The 19,353-nt window shown below is 43.8% G+C and overlaps 1 protein-coding gene across 1 annotated transcript; it reads right to left on the bottom strand.

The window, feature by feature from the left end:
* Positions 1 to 1,239: 1,239 nt before the first annotated feature.
* LOC143526151 (trace amine-associated receptor 6-like) lies at positions 1,240 to 2,262 on the bottom strand. Its single transcript, XM_077020800.1, has one exon. The coding sequence runs from the start codon at positions 2,260 to 2,262 to the stop codon at positions 1,240 to 1,242; it is 1,023 nt and encodes a 340-aa protein (XP_076876915.1).
* Between the last annotated feature and the right edge of the window lie 17,091 nt (positions 2,263 to 19,353).

Below are 19,353 nucleotides of genomic sequence, written 5' to 3'. Positions count from 1 at the left end.
GGCACCTTGATTTCCGAATGACATGCAAAATTTGCAGTGCTGCTTCTCTGTTGCCTAGGTCAGGCGATTATGCCGCTGTTTCTGGTTCAAAAGTAGCTTGACCTGGGGAATGCGGCACATGTAGCCTATTTCCTGCACACGCCTGTGCACGGTGGCTTGGGATGTTTCTACTCCAGACTCAGTCTACTGCTTCCACAGGTCTGGAATCAGCCCTCCACAATCTTCCTCAGGGTCCGGTCACCTCTTCTTGTTGTGCAGAATTTTCTGCCACACTTTTTCCTTCCCACAGACTTCCCACTGATGGGCCTTGATACAGCACTCTGGGAACAGGCTATTCATTCAGAAATTTCTTTCTGTGTCTGACCATCTTGCTTGAGGGTGTCAATGATGGCCTTCTGGACAGCAGTCAGGTCGGCAGTCTTACCCATGATTGTGGTTTTGAGTAATGAACCGGGCTGGGAGTTTTTAAAAGCCTCAGGAATCTCTTACAGGTGTTTAGCGTTAATTCATTGATTCAGATGATTAGGTTAATAGCTCATTTAGAGATTCATGATATGCTAATTTTGTGAGAATTTTGGGTTCTCATGAGCTGTATGCCAAAATCATCTGTATTAAAACAATAAAAGACCTGAAATAATTCAGTTGGTGTGCAATGAATCTAAAATATATGAAAATATATGAAAGTTAAATTTTTATCATTAAATTATGGAAAAGAATGAACTTTATTACAATATGCTAATTTTTTTGAGAAGGACCTGTATACTGGCCAAATAAATTATGTGCACACCAGTGACATATTGGTAAAGTTAATATCTGACACAGAAATAAAATATATATCAGACCAAGCAATTAAATTAGATTTTCATACTAAACTTGTATGCATACATATAACACACTGTGTACAGTCTTATAGCAGGACTTGATATATATATATATATATATATATATATATATATATATATATATATATATATATATATATATATATATATATATATATGTGATATACATGTAAACAAATCCATCCATTTATCATTTTCACCTCTTTAGTTTTTGAAACTTTGTAAACATAAATATCAAAAGTTGTAATGTATAAAATATGTTATTCATGTTTGGAAAAACAAGAAATTGCGAGAATCTATTCACAATGTTACAATTTTTTCTTCACTTTGTCAGCTGAATCCTACTTGAGTTAAAAAAGGCACAACAGTAATGTGAAATTAAATCTGTAATGTGGAATTAAATCTGCTCTGGAAACAAGCTGAATGTTGATGATGAGTAATCAAACAGTCTACAAGTCACAATGTACTTAGCTGATGCTCTGAACCATGGATAAAATATAGCATAAATTAGGGGATTGACAGAAGAATTGATGTATATAAGCCAGGTAATAACAGTCCACACTAATGACACAGATGTAATGTTTTCAAATGACAGAGAACATAGACTAAAAGGTATCCAGAGAGAGAGATAAACACCAACAACAATACCCAGTGTTTTTGCTGCTTTAGAATTAGAAGACTTAGAAACTTTGGCTCTATGTTTGTTTGAGGTAGCATTCAACACAGATCTTACAGCTTTAGCTTGACGTCTTGCCAAAGTAAAAATGATTGAATACAAGACAAGTATAACTGAACATGGGCACAGAAATGACATGACTAGATCAACAGTTGCCAAGGACGATTTTACAATTACAGTGCACTCTCCATGGCATCTGTTCACGATCTGAGACTGAATGAGATGATCGTTAAGGTACAAATACATGAGGATATACAACAGAGAGCAAGACCAGCCTAGAATTATTAAAAAAGACATTTTACACATTGTGACTTTAGTGGAATACAACAGAGGGTCACTGATAGCAATATACCTGTCAATTGCAATGAAAACCATATTACACACAGATGCTGACATTGAGATAAAATTGATTATTAGAGCAACTATGCAAGTCATATTACCAAGATACCAACAGCTGTCTTTTAGTTGCATTGTATTCACAGGCATAATAACAAGTCCCACAAGAAGATCAGCTACAGCCAGAGAGAGGATAAGCAGGTTGGTTGGAGTGTGGAGCTGCTTGAATTGAGAGATGGAGATGATCACTAGCAGGTTCAAAAACACAGTACATACAGAGATAAATGACAGTAGAGTGAATAAGAATATATTCCCAGTTCCTGTTCTGACCTCCTTTATGCATGATGAGTTGTCCTCAGGAAAGCAGTACTGAACTGTCATGTTGTGCTGATACTCTGTGATGTTCATTTTAAGTATCTTCAGATATGCCAACTGGAGCTGATCAGAATATGTTGTTGCTGGACTGATGAATTTGCCTTTGCAGATAGTGTATTTATACTGAAGTATATGAATCCTCCTACCAACATATGAATGGCTACTTTGTACCCAGCATCACTCATTTAATATTCAGTACTGTCATGACCAGTGCTGACCACTAGGTGAGTGGAAATGTTCACAGATAAAACGTAGCTGTCAGTGTCAAGAAATCCCATTTTGCACACACTGTTTACAACATTTGGTTTACACGTGCAACTTGACTCGAGTAATAAATTGCCCTTTTAAAAAGTCTTCGAAGTAAGATGACCATGTTTTGTCACCTAAAATTTACTTACTATCAAAGCATCCGTATCACACTTTCAAACAGTGTACGGAATGTTAGTAAATACCTTCATTTGCTTGCTCATGACATCTTATAAATACGCGTAATCCTTTCCATTGATGAGAACAATAATTCTCGACCTATCAGTGACATCGCAGCATCGTTTTTACCTAATCTGTTCTTGAATTGCAAAGCTGCATCTGTTAACTATTGAATTCCAAAGTTTTTATTGGTCTGCAGGGGGGTGGTGCTGTTGAATGACAGCTTTTCACACCTCTGACTTGCAAGGGGTAAAGGGGAAGAGAGGGGAGTATTAAGTAACTGCAAAAGCAACCAGGCTGACGCCTTCGGAGTGATTGATGGCTGTTCTAGCCAATAGTTCATTAGAAGCTGAAAAGATTAACACCTCACTTGCCGTGATTCGTGATTGCTTGTCTTGGCAATTTCATGCGCATCACAACAAGCCATATCGGTACATTATTTTGTTAGTGAATATTTTGATTGCATATACTTTTGGACATCATAGAAAAATAAAAGGTTTACTGTAGCTGGAGTTTATGTCGAGTTGTTTGGGTTGAATGATAAACCGGAAGTTAGATAAGAATGGCTAAGAAGAGCTACGAAGGACACAGTTGCGTTTGAGAGTATGAAAATAAGAGTAAAAGAGAATGCATATTAAATATTAGAATATAAGCAGTATTGTGTATGTACTGTAGTAGTTTGCTCAGCATCGTTTTGCCTAATGGCATGGTTAGCATAGTTAGCCTCTTGAAAGCTATATCATCTTTTGCCCAATTAAGTGTGGAAAGGAGGTTGATTTCGCATTCGAAAATTTAAAGTCCGCGTTAGCTTCCGCCCAGGTACCTCAACAGCCAGACCCAAAACATCCCTTCACTGTTGAAGTCGACAACTCAGATGTGGGAGTAGAAGCAGGACTCTCACAGTGTGTCTGGAGGAGAGGCAGGAAATCTTTGTCTTTCAGACATTCATTAATGATTTACTCAGGGAATTTATAGGCAAGTCCGTCATCACATACAGTCATGATCTCCTGATCTATTCCCCAGACCATCACACATACATACAGCAGGTATACACAGTTCTCCAGACCCTCCTCAATAATCACATTTATGTGAAGCCTGAGAAATGTGAATTCCACAAACAGGCCTGATCTTATCTAGGCTATGAGATCATGAGATGAGGAATCTCCATTTATGACAAAAAGGTGGAAGCTTTGTGAGCATGTGAATATTGCGAGAGGTGCTTTAGAATTATTGGAAGATGGTTATCTTCTGATCTATCTTCAGGAAAGCATATAGATTATGTGATTGTAGAAGGTGATCCTTCTGACCATGTTATTGATTATGTTGACTTTGTTTATTCTTTATTATTTTAACATTTCAGTACCAGTTTCATTGGGTTTGTTTACATTGGGTTTGTAATGGTGTTCAAGCTATATGTGCTTGAATACAGAGCTCAGAATTTAGATGTTTCAGTGTATCTTGTACTTCAACAAAGACATGGGTAAATGGGTGTTCCGGTTCCGGTCGAACCGGAACTGTGCGCTTGTTTGCTGCCGCTTCTCAATGAATCTTTTTCTATCTTCTATTTTGATTTTCTTTTTCGCGCTTTACTTTTGGACTTTACAGGACTTGTTCCTTGACTTCTCTGGATTTTGTTTACTCTGCTTTTGGACATCTGCTCTGAACTGCTCTGAAATACTGCCATAGCTCTGCCTGCTCTACAGTGCCATCTCTAACCTTTGGTTAGCCGGCAATTCACCGGCTAATGTTGCTAGCTACGAGCCTGCCTGCATGTACCGTCCCTGTGGCTCTGGTAAGACGAGTGAATATTTTCTTTCTTGTTGCCATCGGCTATCAGCTTCCATCCGTAGCGTAGGCTGCTGTTTGGGTGTCTGGTTGGTGTCTGGTTCTGCTTTGGCTAACGTAGTGATTGCGACGGGCTCTTTGGTGGTATTATGTCGTGTTGGTGGCCAAGTGGGCTCGTAGTGTGTACACTTTTTTCATTCCTTGGATTATTATTTTTTGACCGTGTGATGGAGGATTCTACTGGGACTCCGAGCCTTTACCCTATATAGTCGTACTCCTGTGATGACTTACGAAGGCTAAGTTCTTTCCGCCGGCTTGATGCACATACTTTCAACCTCTGCCGCTCTATCGGTATCTGTAGACGACCCTGGTATATACATCGTGGCCGGAAAAGCCAGACTTATCCAGCACCTCGATCTCTGTGTATTAATCATCCTGCTGTACGGATTACTGATCGTGGCTGTAGAAAACGCCCTGGAAGAGCGCATCGCGGGGCGAACCACAGGTTTCTACTTGAGGTTCCTTGTTCCCTATCGTTGAACCAGCTTTCGTCATCGCTCTCTCCTCGTCATTTATCCAACCTGGCGCTATTGAACTGTCGCTCGCTCACAGATAAGGCTGCATTAGTCAATGACCTTATCGACCAGCATCAGTTGGAACTACTCTTTTTAACTGAAACGTGGCAGGTGCCGGCTGACTTTACATACCTGAACGCTGCTTCTCCCCCCAATTTTACCTATCTGGCCTCACCTAGAAAAATAGGTAGAGGTGGGGGCCTGGCGGTTTTATTCAGGGACAAATTTGAAATGACTGTATGCAACCCGCAGAATGTTTCCTCTTTTGAGGTTATGGTTCTTAAAGCTCCTGGGTGTATATTTGTTATGGTTTACCGCCCCCCGAAGAGTTCTCTGACTGAATTTATCTCTGAATTTGGGGCGATCTTGGCGTTTGCCAGTTCTCTTTCCTCCTCTATCATTGTTCTCGGTGATGTTAACATCCACCTTGACTCTGTCTCTTCTGCATCTTCAGAATTCATGTCATTGATCAGCTGTTTTGACCTAACACAACATGTGGACTTTCCGACTCACAAGTCATATTCTGGACATAATCTGCTCAACGGGTGGGAGTATTACTAATTTAACTGGTCATTGTGTTGGTGTGTCTGACCACATACTAATCAATGCCTCCTTCTCTCGACCTGTTCCCAAACCTAGTTCAAAAACTGTACTTACCTATCGTAATGTTAAGGCTATTGATTCTCTCTCTCTGTCGGCTTCTCTGGAAACATTTAATTTTGCCCATCTTAACTCCATGCAATTCATTGATGATGGTGTATCCTTCTATAATCGTTCTCTACGTGATTGTCTTGACACCTTGTCACCGATGAAAACTAGGGCTGTGCCTGCTACTCATAGATCGCCTTGGTTTACTTCCGCTCCTCGTATTATGAAAACAGCTGGTAGACATTTTGAACGTGTTTTAAAAAATCTAGGCTGCAGGTTCACTACATAGCTTACACTGATCATCTGATCTCATATAAAGAGGCCCTAAATAATGCTCGTGCTTCATATTATACTGACGTATTCAGAGCCGCTGGTCAGAATTCCAAGCTTCTGTTTTCAGTGGTAAATAAGCTCCTGCGCCCCCCACTAATACCACTACCGCCCCCCACTAATACTGCCTCAACTGATCTATGCAATGCCTTTCTGAAATTCTACGGTGACAAGGTGTCAACCATCTATCAAGAACTGTCAAATACCCCTTTGGACTGTCTATCAAGAACTGTCAAATACCCCTTTGGACTGTCATGGGCCTATCACTTTCTCTCCATCTCTGCCACTTTTTTTCTCAAATTTCTCTCTGACTGACTCATCTTCTTTTCTCAATATCACAGTTAACTCTAAGACTTCATTCTCTCGGCTAGACACTATTCCTACTCATCTTTCGACACAATTGATCATAGGATCTTGCTAGAAAGGTTAGAACGCTGGGTTGGAGTCTCTGACACAGCCCTTTCATGGTTTCATTCTTACTTAACAAATCGCTATCAGTTTGTAGAGCTCAATAATATTCCATCCAAACGTACAAAAGTTAAATATGGGGTCCCGCAAGGCTCCATTCTAGGACCACTATTATTTACATTATATATGCTACCATTGGGCACAGTTATAAACAAACATGGTGTCAATTTTCACTGCTATGCAGATGACACTCAACTTTACATATCAGCCAAACCTGATGACAAACTCAGTTTAAGAAAAATTGAGGCCTGTGTAAAAGATATTAAATGCTGGATGTCTCTAAACTTCCTCCAACTTAATGAGGACAAAACAGAAGTTCTCCTTCTGGGCCCTAAGGCCTCAAAACAGAAAATTCCAGATCTAATGCTTAATCTCGCAGGCTACCCCATTACACCTGGCACAGTAGCCAAAAACCTAGGCGTCATACTGGACTCTGACCTATCATTTGATAAATACATAGATAATACTACTAGGATAGCTTTTCTACATCTCCGTAACATTGCTAAATTATGAAATGCATTAGCACAGGATGATGCGGAAAAATTGGTGCACGCCTTTGTTAGCTCTAGATTAGACTACTGCAATGCACTACTGTCAGGATGTTCAAATAGGAATCTAAATAAACTTCAAATAGTTCAAAATGCCGCAGCCAGGGTTCTGACCAGAACTAGAAATTTCAGCATATCAGTCCAGTCCTATCAGCCCTGCATTGGCTCCCAGTTAAATTCCGTATTGACTTAAAAATTCTTTTATTAACTTATAAAGCATTGCACGGGCTTGCTCCTGAGTACCTTCAGGAACTTATTTCCTATTACGAACCCCCACGCCCACTAAGATCACAGGGTGCTGGTCTTTTATTAGTTCCAAAAATTAATAAGGTAACAGCAGGGGGAAGAGCCTTTTCTTGTAAGGCCCCCCAGCTTTGGAATAATCTTCCTAAATGCGTCCGGGACTCCGACACAGTCACAATCTTTAAGTCTAGGTTGAAAACCCACTTATTTAGTTTAGCGTTTGATAATTAACACTGGGGTGGCCGTGCCTTAGCCAAAAGGCTATCATCCCTGCCACGTACCAGAGCTTAGCCAGAAGGCTAGGGTTGGGAGGTGTGATAAGCCCTTCTTACCTCCAGTGTCACAAACATAATATTTGAATTATAGTGACATATAAGTGGCATATTGATTATTCAAAATGGCACAGATTTTTTTAACCTTATTTTCAGTAGTTTTAGTCGTTTGAACAACTGCCAATAGGTAAAGATATTTTTACACAAATTTATACAAAAAACCCTCAGCTACTTGAAATAGAATAATAATCTTGAGCAATTTTAACTTATCAAGATGGTACTTTTTAGTGTGTCTCTTCCAAAAACACAACAACAATCTTACCAGAAGAGATTTCAGAGTCACTACTCTCTTTTTTTTGCCCCCCCATCTTTGGAGGACAACTTTATTTTTATGTAAGAATCAAAAGAAAACAATTCTGTAAAATACAGTACAATAGTAATAAAAATAATTGGGGTTAGGTGGGCCATACAGAGAAAAGAGGAGGAGAGACAAGAGGGTCAGTGTTCAGTGTTCATGGTCAGCCACTGGTCAGTGTTCATCCACACCGTCCCCTCAAAAGCCCTCAATGTCTAAAATACAGTAAAGAGTACAGGAGGAGGTGCCTTACACAATCACCGACTATAACAGCCTAAAATGTGGTGTCCCACCACCCCCACTGCAGAGAGTAGCCTGTTCAGCCAACCACCACCCCCTCCCAAAAAAGTCAACATTGCCAGAAATTTAGATTCAAGTTAGATTTATTGATATATGCACAGTAAAGAAATGTAACTGTAATAAAATAATAAAGATGATAAAGTAATAATAAAGTTAAAAAGTAATAAAATATAAAATAAGCATGCAACAATATAACAAGAAACATAACAATATAACAGAAACAAACTATAGACTCAGCATCAGCAGACAGCACATTTATAATTTCTCTGCACACACCTGGCACTGCCATATCATCTAATTTCTGCATTTGCCACATGTGAACTTACTACAAGAAATACAACGCTTAGTGGCATGGTTGTTCTTGCACCCACACTTGACTTGGCAAAATGCCCTTTTCCCTGTGTCAGGTGTGGGTGGTTGCTGCTGCTGAATCAGTTTCTGTTCTTTGACCACCTCCTTGGCTGCCAAATGAGCCTGTGCCAGTTCTCCTGCAAGCTTCATCAAGAAGGTGGTAACGGTTCTTCCTTTGTCCAAAAATGGTTCCATCAGCTTCATCACCCCATTTTCCGATAGTCTTTCCCCCGTGGGACGACTGGAGTCTTTTCCAAGGTATGGGATTACACATACTTAGATTTCAGGTCACATGCCACCCAGAACTTTATCCCAAACTTGTCAGGTTTTCCAGGTCTCATTATGTCCTGGAAGCGGTTTAGCGACATAATCTTGATGATGGAGGGCTGCTGCATTGCTGCAGACCATGCGTCCTGCACCGCTGGAAGGCGGATAACCCCTCTCAGGATGAGGATGGCAATGAAAGCCATTAGTTCAGGGAGGGCCAAGAAACCAGTTTTCATGCTGTGTTGTCTGGTGTGCATGCTGAACAGTCCACTCCTGTATTGTCCGAAGCATTTCCAGAGAGATGAAACAGAGGAAACTCTGTAAGCGACTAGACACTTTACTTCTGGCAAAAGCAGTTGGCTCTCCAGTTTTTAGCACGTTGAGTTGCATGTATGTATGAAAGGTGCTATACAAATAAAGATTATTATTATTACTATTTATTATAAAAAGGGAAGGGCAGAAAAAAACACAGCTCAAATGACCACTGCAATGGTTCACCAACTGCTGCTACATTGGACATCCATATTCACCCAAACACATATACACCCACACACACATACACCCTTACACACATACACCCACACACCTTCATCCCAACATAAATTTACTCATATATGTACCCACACAGACAATCTCCCCAAGGAGAGGCCAGGGTTTTTTCTTCTCTATCTGAGTCAGTGAACACATCCAGCAGAACAATGAACTGATGGTTCACACCATCACCCCCCCCACCCGTCTACCTATAAGTGGTTGCATGTACATAACAAAGGGTGGCCTAATGGGATGCAAATGTCCCCAGAACTGCCCCCTGGTGGAGACAGGTAGAAAAAGTTTGGAATTAAAATGCTGGGAGTCCTAGTGTTAATATCCCTCCTTAGATAAAAGTACAGATCCAGGGGTTCATAGACGAAGGGTTTTATGGTAGACTGGGGCGCTGGTGCTGTCGTCCTGTCACTGCTCGTGGTCACTCAAGTTTGTTGACAGTGCAGTGGACGGATGCCATTGTCTCAGAATGCCCCCAAGCCTATGTTACATTCTGGTTCTGCCTTTTTAGCTAGGCTGTAATAATTTAACTAAATGCCGGAGTTGCTGCCACACTGCGGAAATGTTTATAATTTTACCTGTCCTGTATATGTCCTCATACAGAGCTAATTTTCCCTGTTTCATTTCTCCACATGGCTGCCCGCCTGCTTGAGGAATAATGAGATGAGGAGACCAGCGATCCATCCTGAGCCAGCCACCTCCTGCCTAACCGGATGCATACATCATGATGGACATTATTACATATTTTTCCTTTTCTTTCTCTTCTTTCTGTCTAAATTGTTGTTGTTGTTGTCATGGTGACCGGTGTCGGCCAGAGGAGGATGGGTTCCCCCCCTGAGTCTTGGTTCCTCTCAAGGTTTCTTCCTCATGCAAAAAAACTAGGGAGTTTTTCCTTGCCACTGTCGCCTTTGGCTTGCTCACTGGGGGCTAGGACTCGGCACTTGTAAAGCTGCTTTGTGACAACAACTGTTGTAAAAAGCGCTATATAAATAAAATTTGATTGATTGATTGATCTTCTTCAATGTTGTGCTTCTATCCTTTCTGAACCAATATGCCACTCGGTTAATCTGTCTCTCACTTCTGGCTATGTCCCTGTGTCTTTGAAAACAGCAGCTGTTACCACTAGGAACCAGACGGCCGCGAAAATTTTCACAAGGCTTAGTAAGGTCCATGTAGCCCACTCCCCTGCTGTGAAGGGATTAACGCCCATTGTCTTGGTAATGCGGTGGAAGCGTCTCACCCCCAAGCTCATACGCCTGCCAAAGCACAAGCGGCTCACCTCCAAGCTCATACAAAGCACCAAACGTGATACTTCACGAAAAACTTGGTTACAAACAAGCAGACTGTATATGTTACCGATCCTACAACAAACAGCGGAAATTTTGTAGACTCGTGTTTCAAAAGGTACAATTCAAGCGCACGTAGAGACGACAGTTTCTCAAATGAGTCCCGTCAAACAATAAAAATAAATAAAATTGTTTGAATCTCTTTGTATATTGTTTGAAGCTCTTTGTATATTTACTACACTATATATTTGTTACACTTTCTGTTTCCGCGTTTGAATTCTGGTTTGAAAAGCTAAGAAATTATATGGCGCAATTATATATATGGCTGATAAATGTTGTGATCTAAACAGCAGACTGGAAAAGGAGAGGAAAAGACAGGAAGAACAAATTCATGTGCTGTAAAACAACTTTATTTTGATCAAACATGGATGTCTATTCCGGGTTTCTTGAAGTGGAATGTCAAGAAAGTTGAGGGTGTCTTGAAGTTGAGGGTGTACTCGCCAGATGCACTTGCCGCATGCAACACACGCGTTGATGCTGTGGAGAACAATTTAAAGTACACCTTACATTTAGAATAAAATCTTTCAGAAGACAAAAATACGTAACATATGTGGTGTTACGTATGTAGGCCTACTTATCAACGTACCTTCATGTAGTTGTAGCCAACAGTTGCTACACAGCCAGGGTGTACTCGCCGCATGCAACGGGCCACCGGCGTGTTCCTGCGCGCACTGTGTATGCACGCACCTTCATGATGTCTGTCAACGGCGCACTGCAAAGAACAAAGTACATGTTATATTTTGAACGAATTTATTCATGTGTACCAGCCAGGGACCCTCTTTCTTACATTTGCGGCAGGTTCATTGTTCATCGCTGCCAAGGTCAACGGGCCACCGGCGTGTTCCTGCGCGCACTGTGTATGCACGCACACAAGTACATGTTATATTTAGAACGAATTCATTCATGTATAAATTGATTCTGTGAAAATATCACAGGCATGGGCCATAACAGAACGGGAATCCAATTCCAGCAACCATGAGAAAAATAACCAGCAACCACCACGAGAAATAAACAGAGGACTAACACGGAAACAGACATGAAATGGCAGGAGATGCGGGGCAGACCGTGACACCGGGTTTCATGATGTGCGACTGTGGAACAGAAAGAGAAGAGATTTTTGGTTATGTTCAAATAATAGTGTGTGTGTATATATATGTGTGTGTGATTGGTTGTCTGTAATGTAGCTGTGTTAACAATTGTAAAGCGCCTTGGGTATTTAGATAAGGCGCTATATAAATTGAAACATTCATTCATTCATATATATATATAAATATACTTATCGACGTACCTTCATGTAGTTTTAGGTACACAGTTGCCACACAGCCAGGGACACTCTGCCCTACACTTGCGACAGGTGTACTTGCCGCATGCAGCGCACAGGGTTATGCTGTGGTTCTGGTTGCAGTTTGTCTGCACCTGACACGTAGTCTTCTTTCCAGGAGCAGGCGAAGGACGTGGTGTTCTCTTCAACTCCTTTTCCTGTAGGAAACGAAGACAGAGTTCCTCAGCAAGAGCACACATAAAAACTCTCCTACTCTCTGTGGACCCCATACATGCCGTGTACAAAACATGCGCGTTCATCGCTGCCAGGTCAAGTATGTTATAAAACACTGCAACGGGCCATCGGCGTGTTCCTGCGCGCACTGTGTATGCACGCGCCTTCTGGTCCATGATGTCAACGGCGCACTGCAAAGAACAAATACAAAGAAGTACATGTTATATTTTGAATAAATTCATTCATGTATGATAAATTGATTTATCAATGCCAACACATGCATACCTTCGTCCGGTTGTAGTCCGTCACGGTGTTTAGCTTCCTTTTGCGGTCGTCTGCAATCTCCACGTGCGTGTGCATAGTGCTCAGAACGCAAACTGTTTTGTTGGGCTTGGAGGCATACACCGTCAGAAGCGCATCATCGGATCTGTACACCTCCGTTGACAATTTCTTACGTCCCTTGGTGTTTTTGGCTTCCAAAGGAACTTCTCGGCGAATCTTGTTCATTGTCCCAAGCAGAGTCGTGTTGCATTCCAGCAGCTTCTTAGCCAGGGAAAGAGATGTGAAAAAATTGTCTGTGGCTACAGTTCTGCCCTTGCCCAGGTATGGTTTCATAAGCTTCATCACCACATTCTCGGACACTCTTTCCCCCTTGGGACGATCGGGGTCCTTTCCAAGGTATGGAATGGCGTTGCACATGTACTTTGTGTTCAACTCAGAAGCAACCCAAAACTTTATTCTAAACTTGTCCGGCTTTGAGGCAATGTACTGGGTGAATGGACAGCGAACCTTGGTCGGAAACAGCTGCTCGTCGACTCTCAGTTCCTTGCCTGGGGTATAGCACAAAATGCAGTTGTTCACAAATCGCTGCCAGATGTCTGAGATCGCAGCAAATCTGTCGCTCTTTGCATGCTCCGCACGGGTGTCCTTATTATCAAAGCGCAAGTACCGCATGATTTCTTGGTAGCGGTCCCGTGCCATTGTCTCCTGGATCGAAGGCACAGCGAACATTGCCGACCAACAGTCCGACATCGCTCCAACTGGACAGAGGACTGCTCGTAGAAATAGGATTGCTACGAACGCCATGAACTCGCTGACCGACAAACTCCAGCTGCTCTGTAGGCCCGGACAGCTCAACGAATGTTGAATTAGGCGAACAGCTGCTGACACGAGAGCGTGCGATGCCAACCTTCTCCCAAACAGTTCCATCTTTTGCCCGTACGGTTGGTGCAGGTGTGGTGTCAGCATGTGTCCGTCTCTTCCTTGGAGGGCTCTGTTGTACCTCATCCGATGTACTGCTTCTTTCTTCATCGGATGAATCGCTGGTCAAAAAACAGGAGGGTCCTTCTACCACATCGGACTCACAGCAGTGCTCGTTGGTCAGCAAAGCCGCAACTTCTTGACCGGTGAACGTCCTCTGTCTTGCCATGGTGTTTTGTGTCGTCTCCACACAGGATAGTAGTGAAAATGTAAGTCGCCTGCCTTTGGGTTTCAGCTTTTATCATGACTCTGAAGAACACACCCACAACAGCGCATACTAATTATACTTTATTATAATAGGTGGCGCTTCACACATAACGCCGAAACCGAAACCGGGCTAATCCCATGCATACACGGGAACAATAAAAGGTGATTGGGCCCGTGATAATGGTTCACGGCAATCTGTGAATATCAGTCAAACACAAGCATAAACACTGCAAAAAAATATTATGTTACTTACTATGCTGTATGAGTAAAAATAAATAAATGACGCTAAGTTATTTACACGAACGAAATATCTTATTTACACAAACGAAATATCAAACACAAGCATAAACACTGCAAAAAATATTATGTTACTATGCTGTATGAGTAAAAATAAATAAATGTAAAAATAAATATTACTTTACTATACCTTTATTACTTTGTTGCTGCTATTGAAGTGCATACACAAGAAAATCTGGGACGCTTGCTTCATACATAACGCCAATACCACGCTAATGATAATGTGTTTCACGGGAACAATATGAACCCGTGATAATGGTTGGTTCAGCCATGTAAATGTGTGGCGCTATTGAAGTGCATACACAAGAAAATCTGGGACGCTTGCTTCATACATAACGCCAATACCACGCTAATGATAATGGTTCACCAAAACAATACTTATGTCAATATGTGGCGCTTCACACATAACGCCGAAACAGGGCTAAACTTTATTTATTTATTTTAGACTACAAACTAGACCTGGTGCACACAGACTAGACCTGGTGCACCACAGAGCTCCTGCCACAGAGCTCATGCCTGTCTTTCTGCTCCTGTCTTGCTCTGAAATTAACATATGTATGGTCCTGCTAATTGGGCAGGAGAAGGAGGGGTGATGTCCTCAGAACCTTGAGATCTCAGGAGCTCCAGTGTTACACCTATTATCAAGAAGCCTGACTTAGACACAACTATCCTGAGCAATTACAGGCCGATTTCAAATCTCCCATTCATTACAAAAGTTCTAGAAAAGGTTGTGGCTTCCCAGCTGCTTGAGCTCTTGAACTGTAATTAATTATTTGAAAAATTTCAATCTGTATTTCGTAAGCACCACAGCACTGAGACTGCTCTCCTCTGTGTCTTAAATGACCTTCTCCTCTCCGCTGATATAGGCTGTGTCTCTGTTCTGCTGCTTCTTGACTTTACTGCTGCCTTTGACACAGTGAATCATGATGTTCTCCTGACTAGGCTATCTGAGATTGGTCTCTCTGGAACCGTGCTATCTTGGTTCCATTCGTATCTGACTGGCAGTTTATTTCAATGGGGAACCACACGTCTGACACTGTACCCATTAAGCATGGTGTCCCTCAGGGTTCCATCCTTGGCCCCCTCCTTTTTATAATTTATATTCTCCCCCTTGGTTATATTTTTCGTAGTCATAAGTTACATTTTCACTGCTACGCTGACAACACACAGGTCTACCTCAGTCTCAAACCAACTGCACCTTTTCCTCCACCTCAGTTAAATAGTTGTCTTATTGACCTGAACTCTTGGCTTAGGGCAAATTTTCTTTTATTAAATGCACACAAAACCGAGTTTATAATCATTGGATCCAAATCCATGGTTAACTTGTTCAAAACTGCTCTCACGGTAAACGACATTCCAATTTCTCCATCAGTCACTGTCTGAAACCTAGGTGTTCTCTTTGATTCTTGTCATTAGAACCACACATCAAGTCCCTGTCTAGGTCGGCATTCTTCCACCTTCGTAATATTTCTCGTATTCGTCCTCTATTACCCACCACTGCAGCTGAATCGCTGATACATGCTTTTGTCACCTCCCGCCTAGACTACTGTAATTCACTGCTATATGGACTCCCTGCTAAGTCACTTAGACTTCTACAAATAGTGCAGAATTCTGCAGCTCGGACTCTCACCTACACTAGAAAATCTGAGCACATTACTCCTGTTCTTGAGAGACTTCATTGGCTGCCCATTACCTCACGCATACACTATAAAGTTTTACTCCTTACATTCAAGGCACTTCATGGCCTGGCTCCTAAATATCTACTCGACCTCCTAAAACCCTATAAGCCTTCTCGTAACCTTAGGTCTTCGGAAGCAGGCCTTTTGGTGGTTCCTAGATTCAGGCTCAGCTCTATGGGTGGTCGGTCCTTCAGTGTCGCAGCCCTTTTGCTCTGGAACTCTCTCCCCTCCTCTCTTCGCTCTACTTCTTCTCTCCCTCAGTTTAAAGCCTTATTGAAAACTCACCTTTTTTCCCTTCATTTTTCCCCTGCACCTTCTTCGGGCTCTGTTTAATTTTTGTTGTTTAATTTTTGCTTATATTTGTAAAGCGACCTTTGGACTTGTAAAGGCGCAATATAAGTTTAATAATAATATTATATATTAATATTAATATAATTATAATATATTAATATATTATAATATTATTAATAATATTAAGTTTAATAACTTATTATTATTATTATTATGTGTCTTTAGTCACAAAATCGATGTGGGTAATATTGTGCCCACTAGTCAACAGGTATACTGCGTGAACCACACAAATTGTGTGCACATGCAGAAATGTGAATTATCTTTTAGAAAATTATTTAGCTCTTCCCAAAGCCGGATTTATTGCTAGGGGGCCTCCATAGGAAATAGTGGTGATTGCTCTAAGACTGCAAGTGAAGCTCAGCTTCCCCTAAAATGTCAAAAAAATAAAGGATCAAACCTATACTGTTGTGTGTACGTCATTGACTAAATATGCGCTACAACGCACTCAACTTTTGTTCAGAATCAGCTTCTTATCACCGGTAACGACGCGGCTTTCCTCTCACTCAGTCCCGCAGCTTCACAGCGCTTTAAATGGTGTGGACGCTGAGCGTCTACAGAGTTCAATACCGAAGCAAAGAGTGCCGCAAAACGAGACGAGCCATTGGATAAATGCTGGGCTTTGTCCCGCCCATCGGACGCTCAGTGTCTCTGGGGGTCTATGGGGCAGTGGGCTGGCCTAGGCTGGCCCGGACGCTCAGCTTCTGCATGATGATTGGATGATCTGTCTGAGGCTGAATCCCTTTTTGATTGACAGCGAAATGAGCGAATCAGCGATCTTTTGGTGTAAACCTCTGCGGTGTTGGGGAAAAAAATATCGATATCTTCTGTAGACCCAGACGGGCCCCAACAGCGCCCCGACGGACCGACAGGTTGTTGAGTGGACGACCCAAATAAAGTCTTGACACCAAAAAGTTCTTTTGTATTCAATTTGTATTGTATAAGATTAAATGCAGATTAATCAGAAAATATGAATATACGAGTATACGTGTTACAATGCATCAAGTATCTAGTGCACTAGGGCTAACTCTCTAAGTCTGCTAAAGCCAAGTATGTCAATTAACAGAGTTTGAGCCAGAAGCCTCGAGCTGGGCAAACCATCCTCTTTTATATCCTTCTTAAGCTTTTTGTTTGTTCCTTGTTTCAAAGGCATAAGTTTGTGCAGAGGTCACCGGTATTTTTCGATTATTATAGCAAAGTTCTTTAACCTTATGCCTAGCAGTTGATTATCATATAGCAAAAATACATTTCCCAACAGCGGGAGCATTGATTTAAATTTTTTTTCATTCTGTTCTGAGTTGAACCGGAGATTTTCCTAATCCTCTTAGCGACATTTTCTTTGTTAAAAACGACTAGCAACAAATCGAGCTTCTATTTCTGGTGGTTTTTGTTGTAGCTGTGTCACGTGCGGCTACGCCCCCTCTCCTAGCTGTCACTCTGGGTTCCCTCGTGTCTGTGTTCTTGCCCGTTTGTCCCGCCCTGCTCGTTAGTTTATGAATCCCTCGTTTGTTACCACGCCCCTGTGTCATTGTCATCACCTGTCCCTAGTTTAGTTCTGTGTATAAAAGCCCCTGAGTCTCCCTTGTCCTTTGTCCGGTATTTTGAATTTATGTGTGATCGTGTCTATCCCACCGCTGTTCTCTGTGCCTGACCGTTTTCGTGTTTCTCCTGTTTCCCGTGCCCCCTGTCTTGTGATGCCTGTCTTTGCCTGTTTTACGGACTGCCCTCCTGTGATTGACCCTGCCTGGCTATCCGACGATGAGTACGGTATTCCCCTGAATAAATCTCGCTCTTCTCAGCGATTGTGTCCGTCTCCTCGCTCCGTGGCGCAAGCTACGTTACATAATACCGGAACTATCAAGGACACAGCGAGAGAGCGAGACTCTGGTGAGTTCAAACACTGTGAATGGATGTCGGCTGGTTTAATCCGGTTCGACTCTCCGGTTTTTCAGTGCGAACAAACTAGAGACAGGAATACCCCTGGCGCTGCGGGTACAAGGAAGTCTCGTCGCCGACCAAAGAAAGCGCAGTCTCTTTCTACTGGCTTTCGCGACGAGACTCCATCTGAGCGCTGTGTGTCTGCCCGGTTTTGCGAACACGACAGGGAAAAACCTCCTGTCGTGCGAGCAGCGGGCAGACGGTCTGAGCGCACAGACAAGTTTTCGCTTAACCCTCGGTTGACTCTCTCTGACCACCGTGAGCTCCCGGCGCCTCAAGGGAGGCGGAGCCGCAGCAGAGAGAGCAACCGAGGAGCTTGTGTGTCTGTGTGTTCTGCCAGGCTCAACCCGGACACTGAGGAGGAAGACCTAACACCGCTGATCCCGCCGGCTACTCCACATGACAACCCCAAGTTTTTTTGGGGGGGGAGTACGAGCCACGTCAGTATGGCGGTCCCGCCCCCCGATGACGTCAGTGTGGCGGTCCCGCCCCCCGATGACGTCAGTATGGCGGTCCCGCCCCCCGATGACGTCAGTATGGCGGTCACGCCCCCCGATGACGTCAGTATGGCGGTCACGCCCCCTGAGGACGTCAGCCCGGTGGTTCCGCCCCCTGAGGACGTCAGCCCGGTGGTTCCGCCCCCTGAGGACGTCAGCCCGGTGGTTCCGCCCCCTGTGGACGTCAGCCCGGTGGTTCCGCCCCTGTGGACGTCAGCCCGGTGGTTCCGCCCCCCGAGGGTGTCTCATCCACGCCGGTTCCTGTCCCCGCGACCCTGGAGGGGTCGTCCACGCCGGTTCCTGTCCCCGCTGCCCGTCAGCAGTCCACGCCGGTTCCTGTCCCCGCGACCCTGGAGGGGTCGTCCACGCCGGTTCCTGTCCCCGCTGCCCGTCAGCAGTCCACGCCGGTTCCTGTCCCCGCTGCCCGTCAGCAGTCCACGCCGGTTCCTGTCCCCGCTGCCCGTCAGCAGTCCACGCCGGTTCCTGTCCCCGCTGCCCGTCAGCAGTCCACGCCGGTTCCTGTCCCCGCGACCCTGGAGAGGTCGTCCACGCCGGCTCCCGTTCCCGCTGCCCGCCAGCGGACCCTGCCTGTCCCCGCTGCCCGCCAGCGTACCCTGCCTGTCCCCGCTGCCCGCCAGCGTACCCTGCCTGTCCCCGCTGCCCGCCAGCGGACCCTGCCAGTTCCCGCTGCCTGTCTGCCGGCTCCTGTTCCCGCTGCCTGCCGCCCGGCCGCACCTGTCGCCCCAGAGACTGTGCTGCCCCCTGTTGGGCATGGACTTGGTGTTCCCCCTGCTCCGCCCTTTGCCTCCTATGTTCCGTTGCCCGTGTTCGCCTTGCTCCCTGGTCCCATCCCTGGTTTTGTTTTGGTCCCTGTCCCCGTGGTTGTGTCTGTCAAGGTCTGTGTTCCTGTTCCTGTGTCTGTTTCCTGTGGTGTCGTCTCTGTCCC

Source organism: Brachyhypopomus gauderio, chromosome 10, assembly GCF_052324685.1.
Source record: "Brachyhypopomus gauderio isolate BG-103 chromosome 10, BGAUD_0.2, whole genome shotgun sequence".
NCBI lineage: Eukaryota > Metazoa > Chordata > Actinopteri > Gymnotiformes > Hypopomidae > Brachyhypopomus > Brachyhypopomus gauderio.
The sequence above is the reverse complement of the archived record's forward strand: the minus strand, read 5'-3'. Positions and strand labels throughout refer to the sequence as shown.

Bases quoted from the DNA above. Each gene is read 5' to 3' on its own strand.
- LOC143526151 (XM_077020800.1), bottom strand. From the start codon at position 2,262: ATGAACATCACAGAGTATCAGCACAACATGACAGTTCAGTACTGCTTT.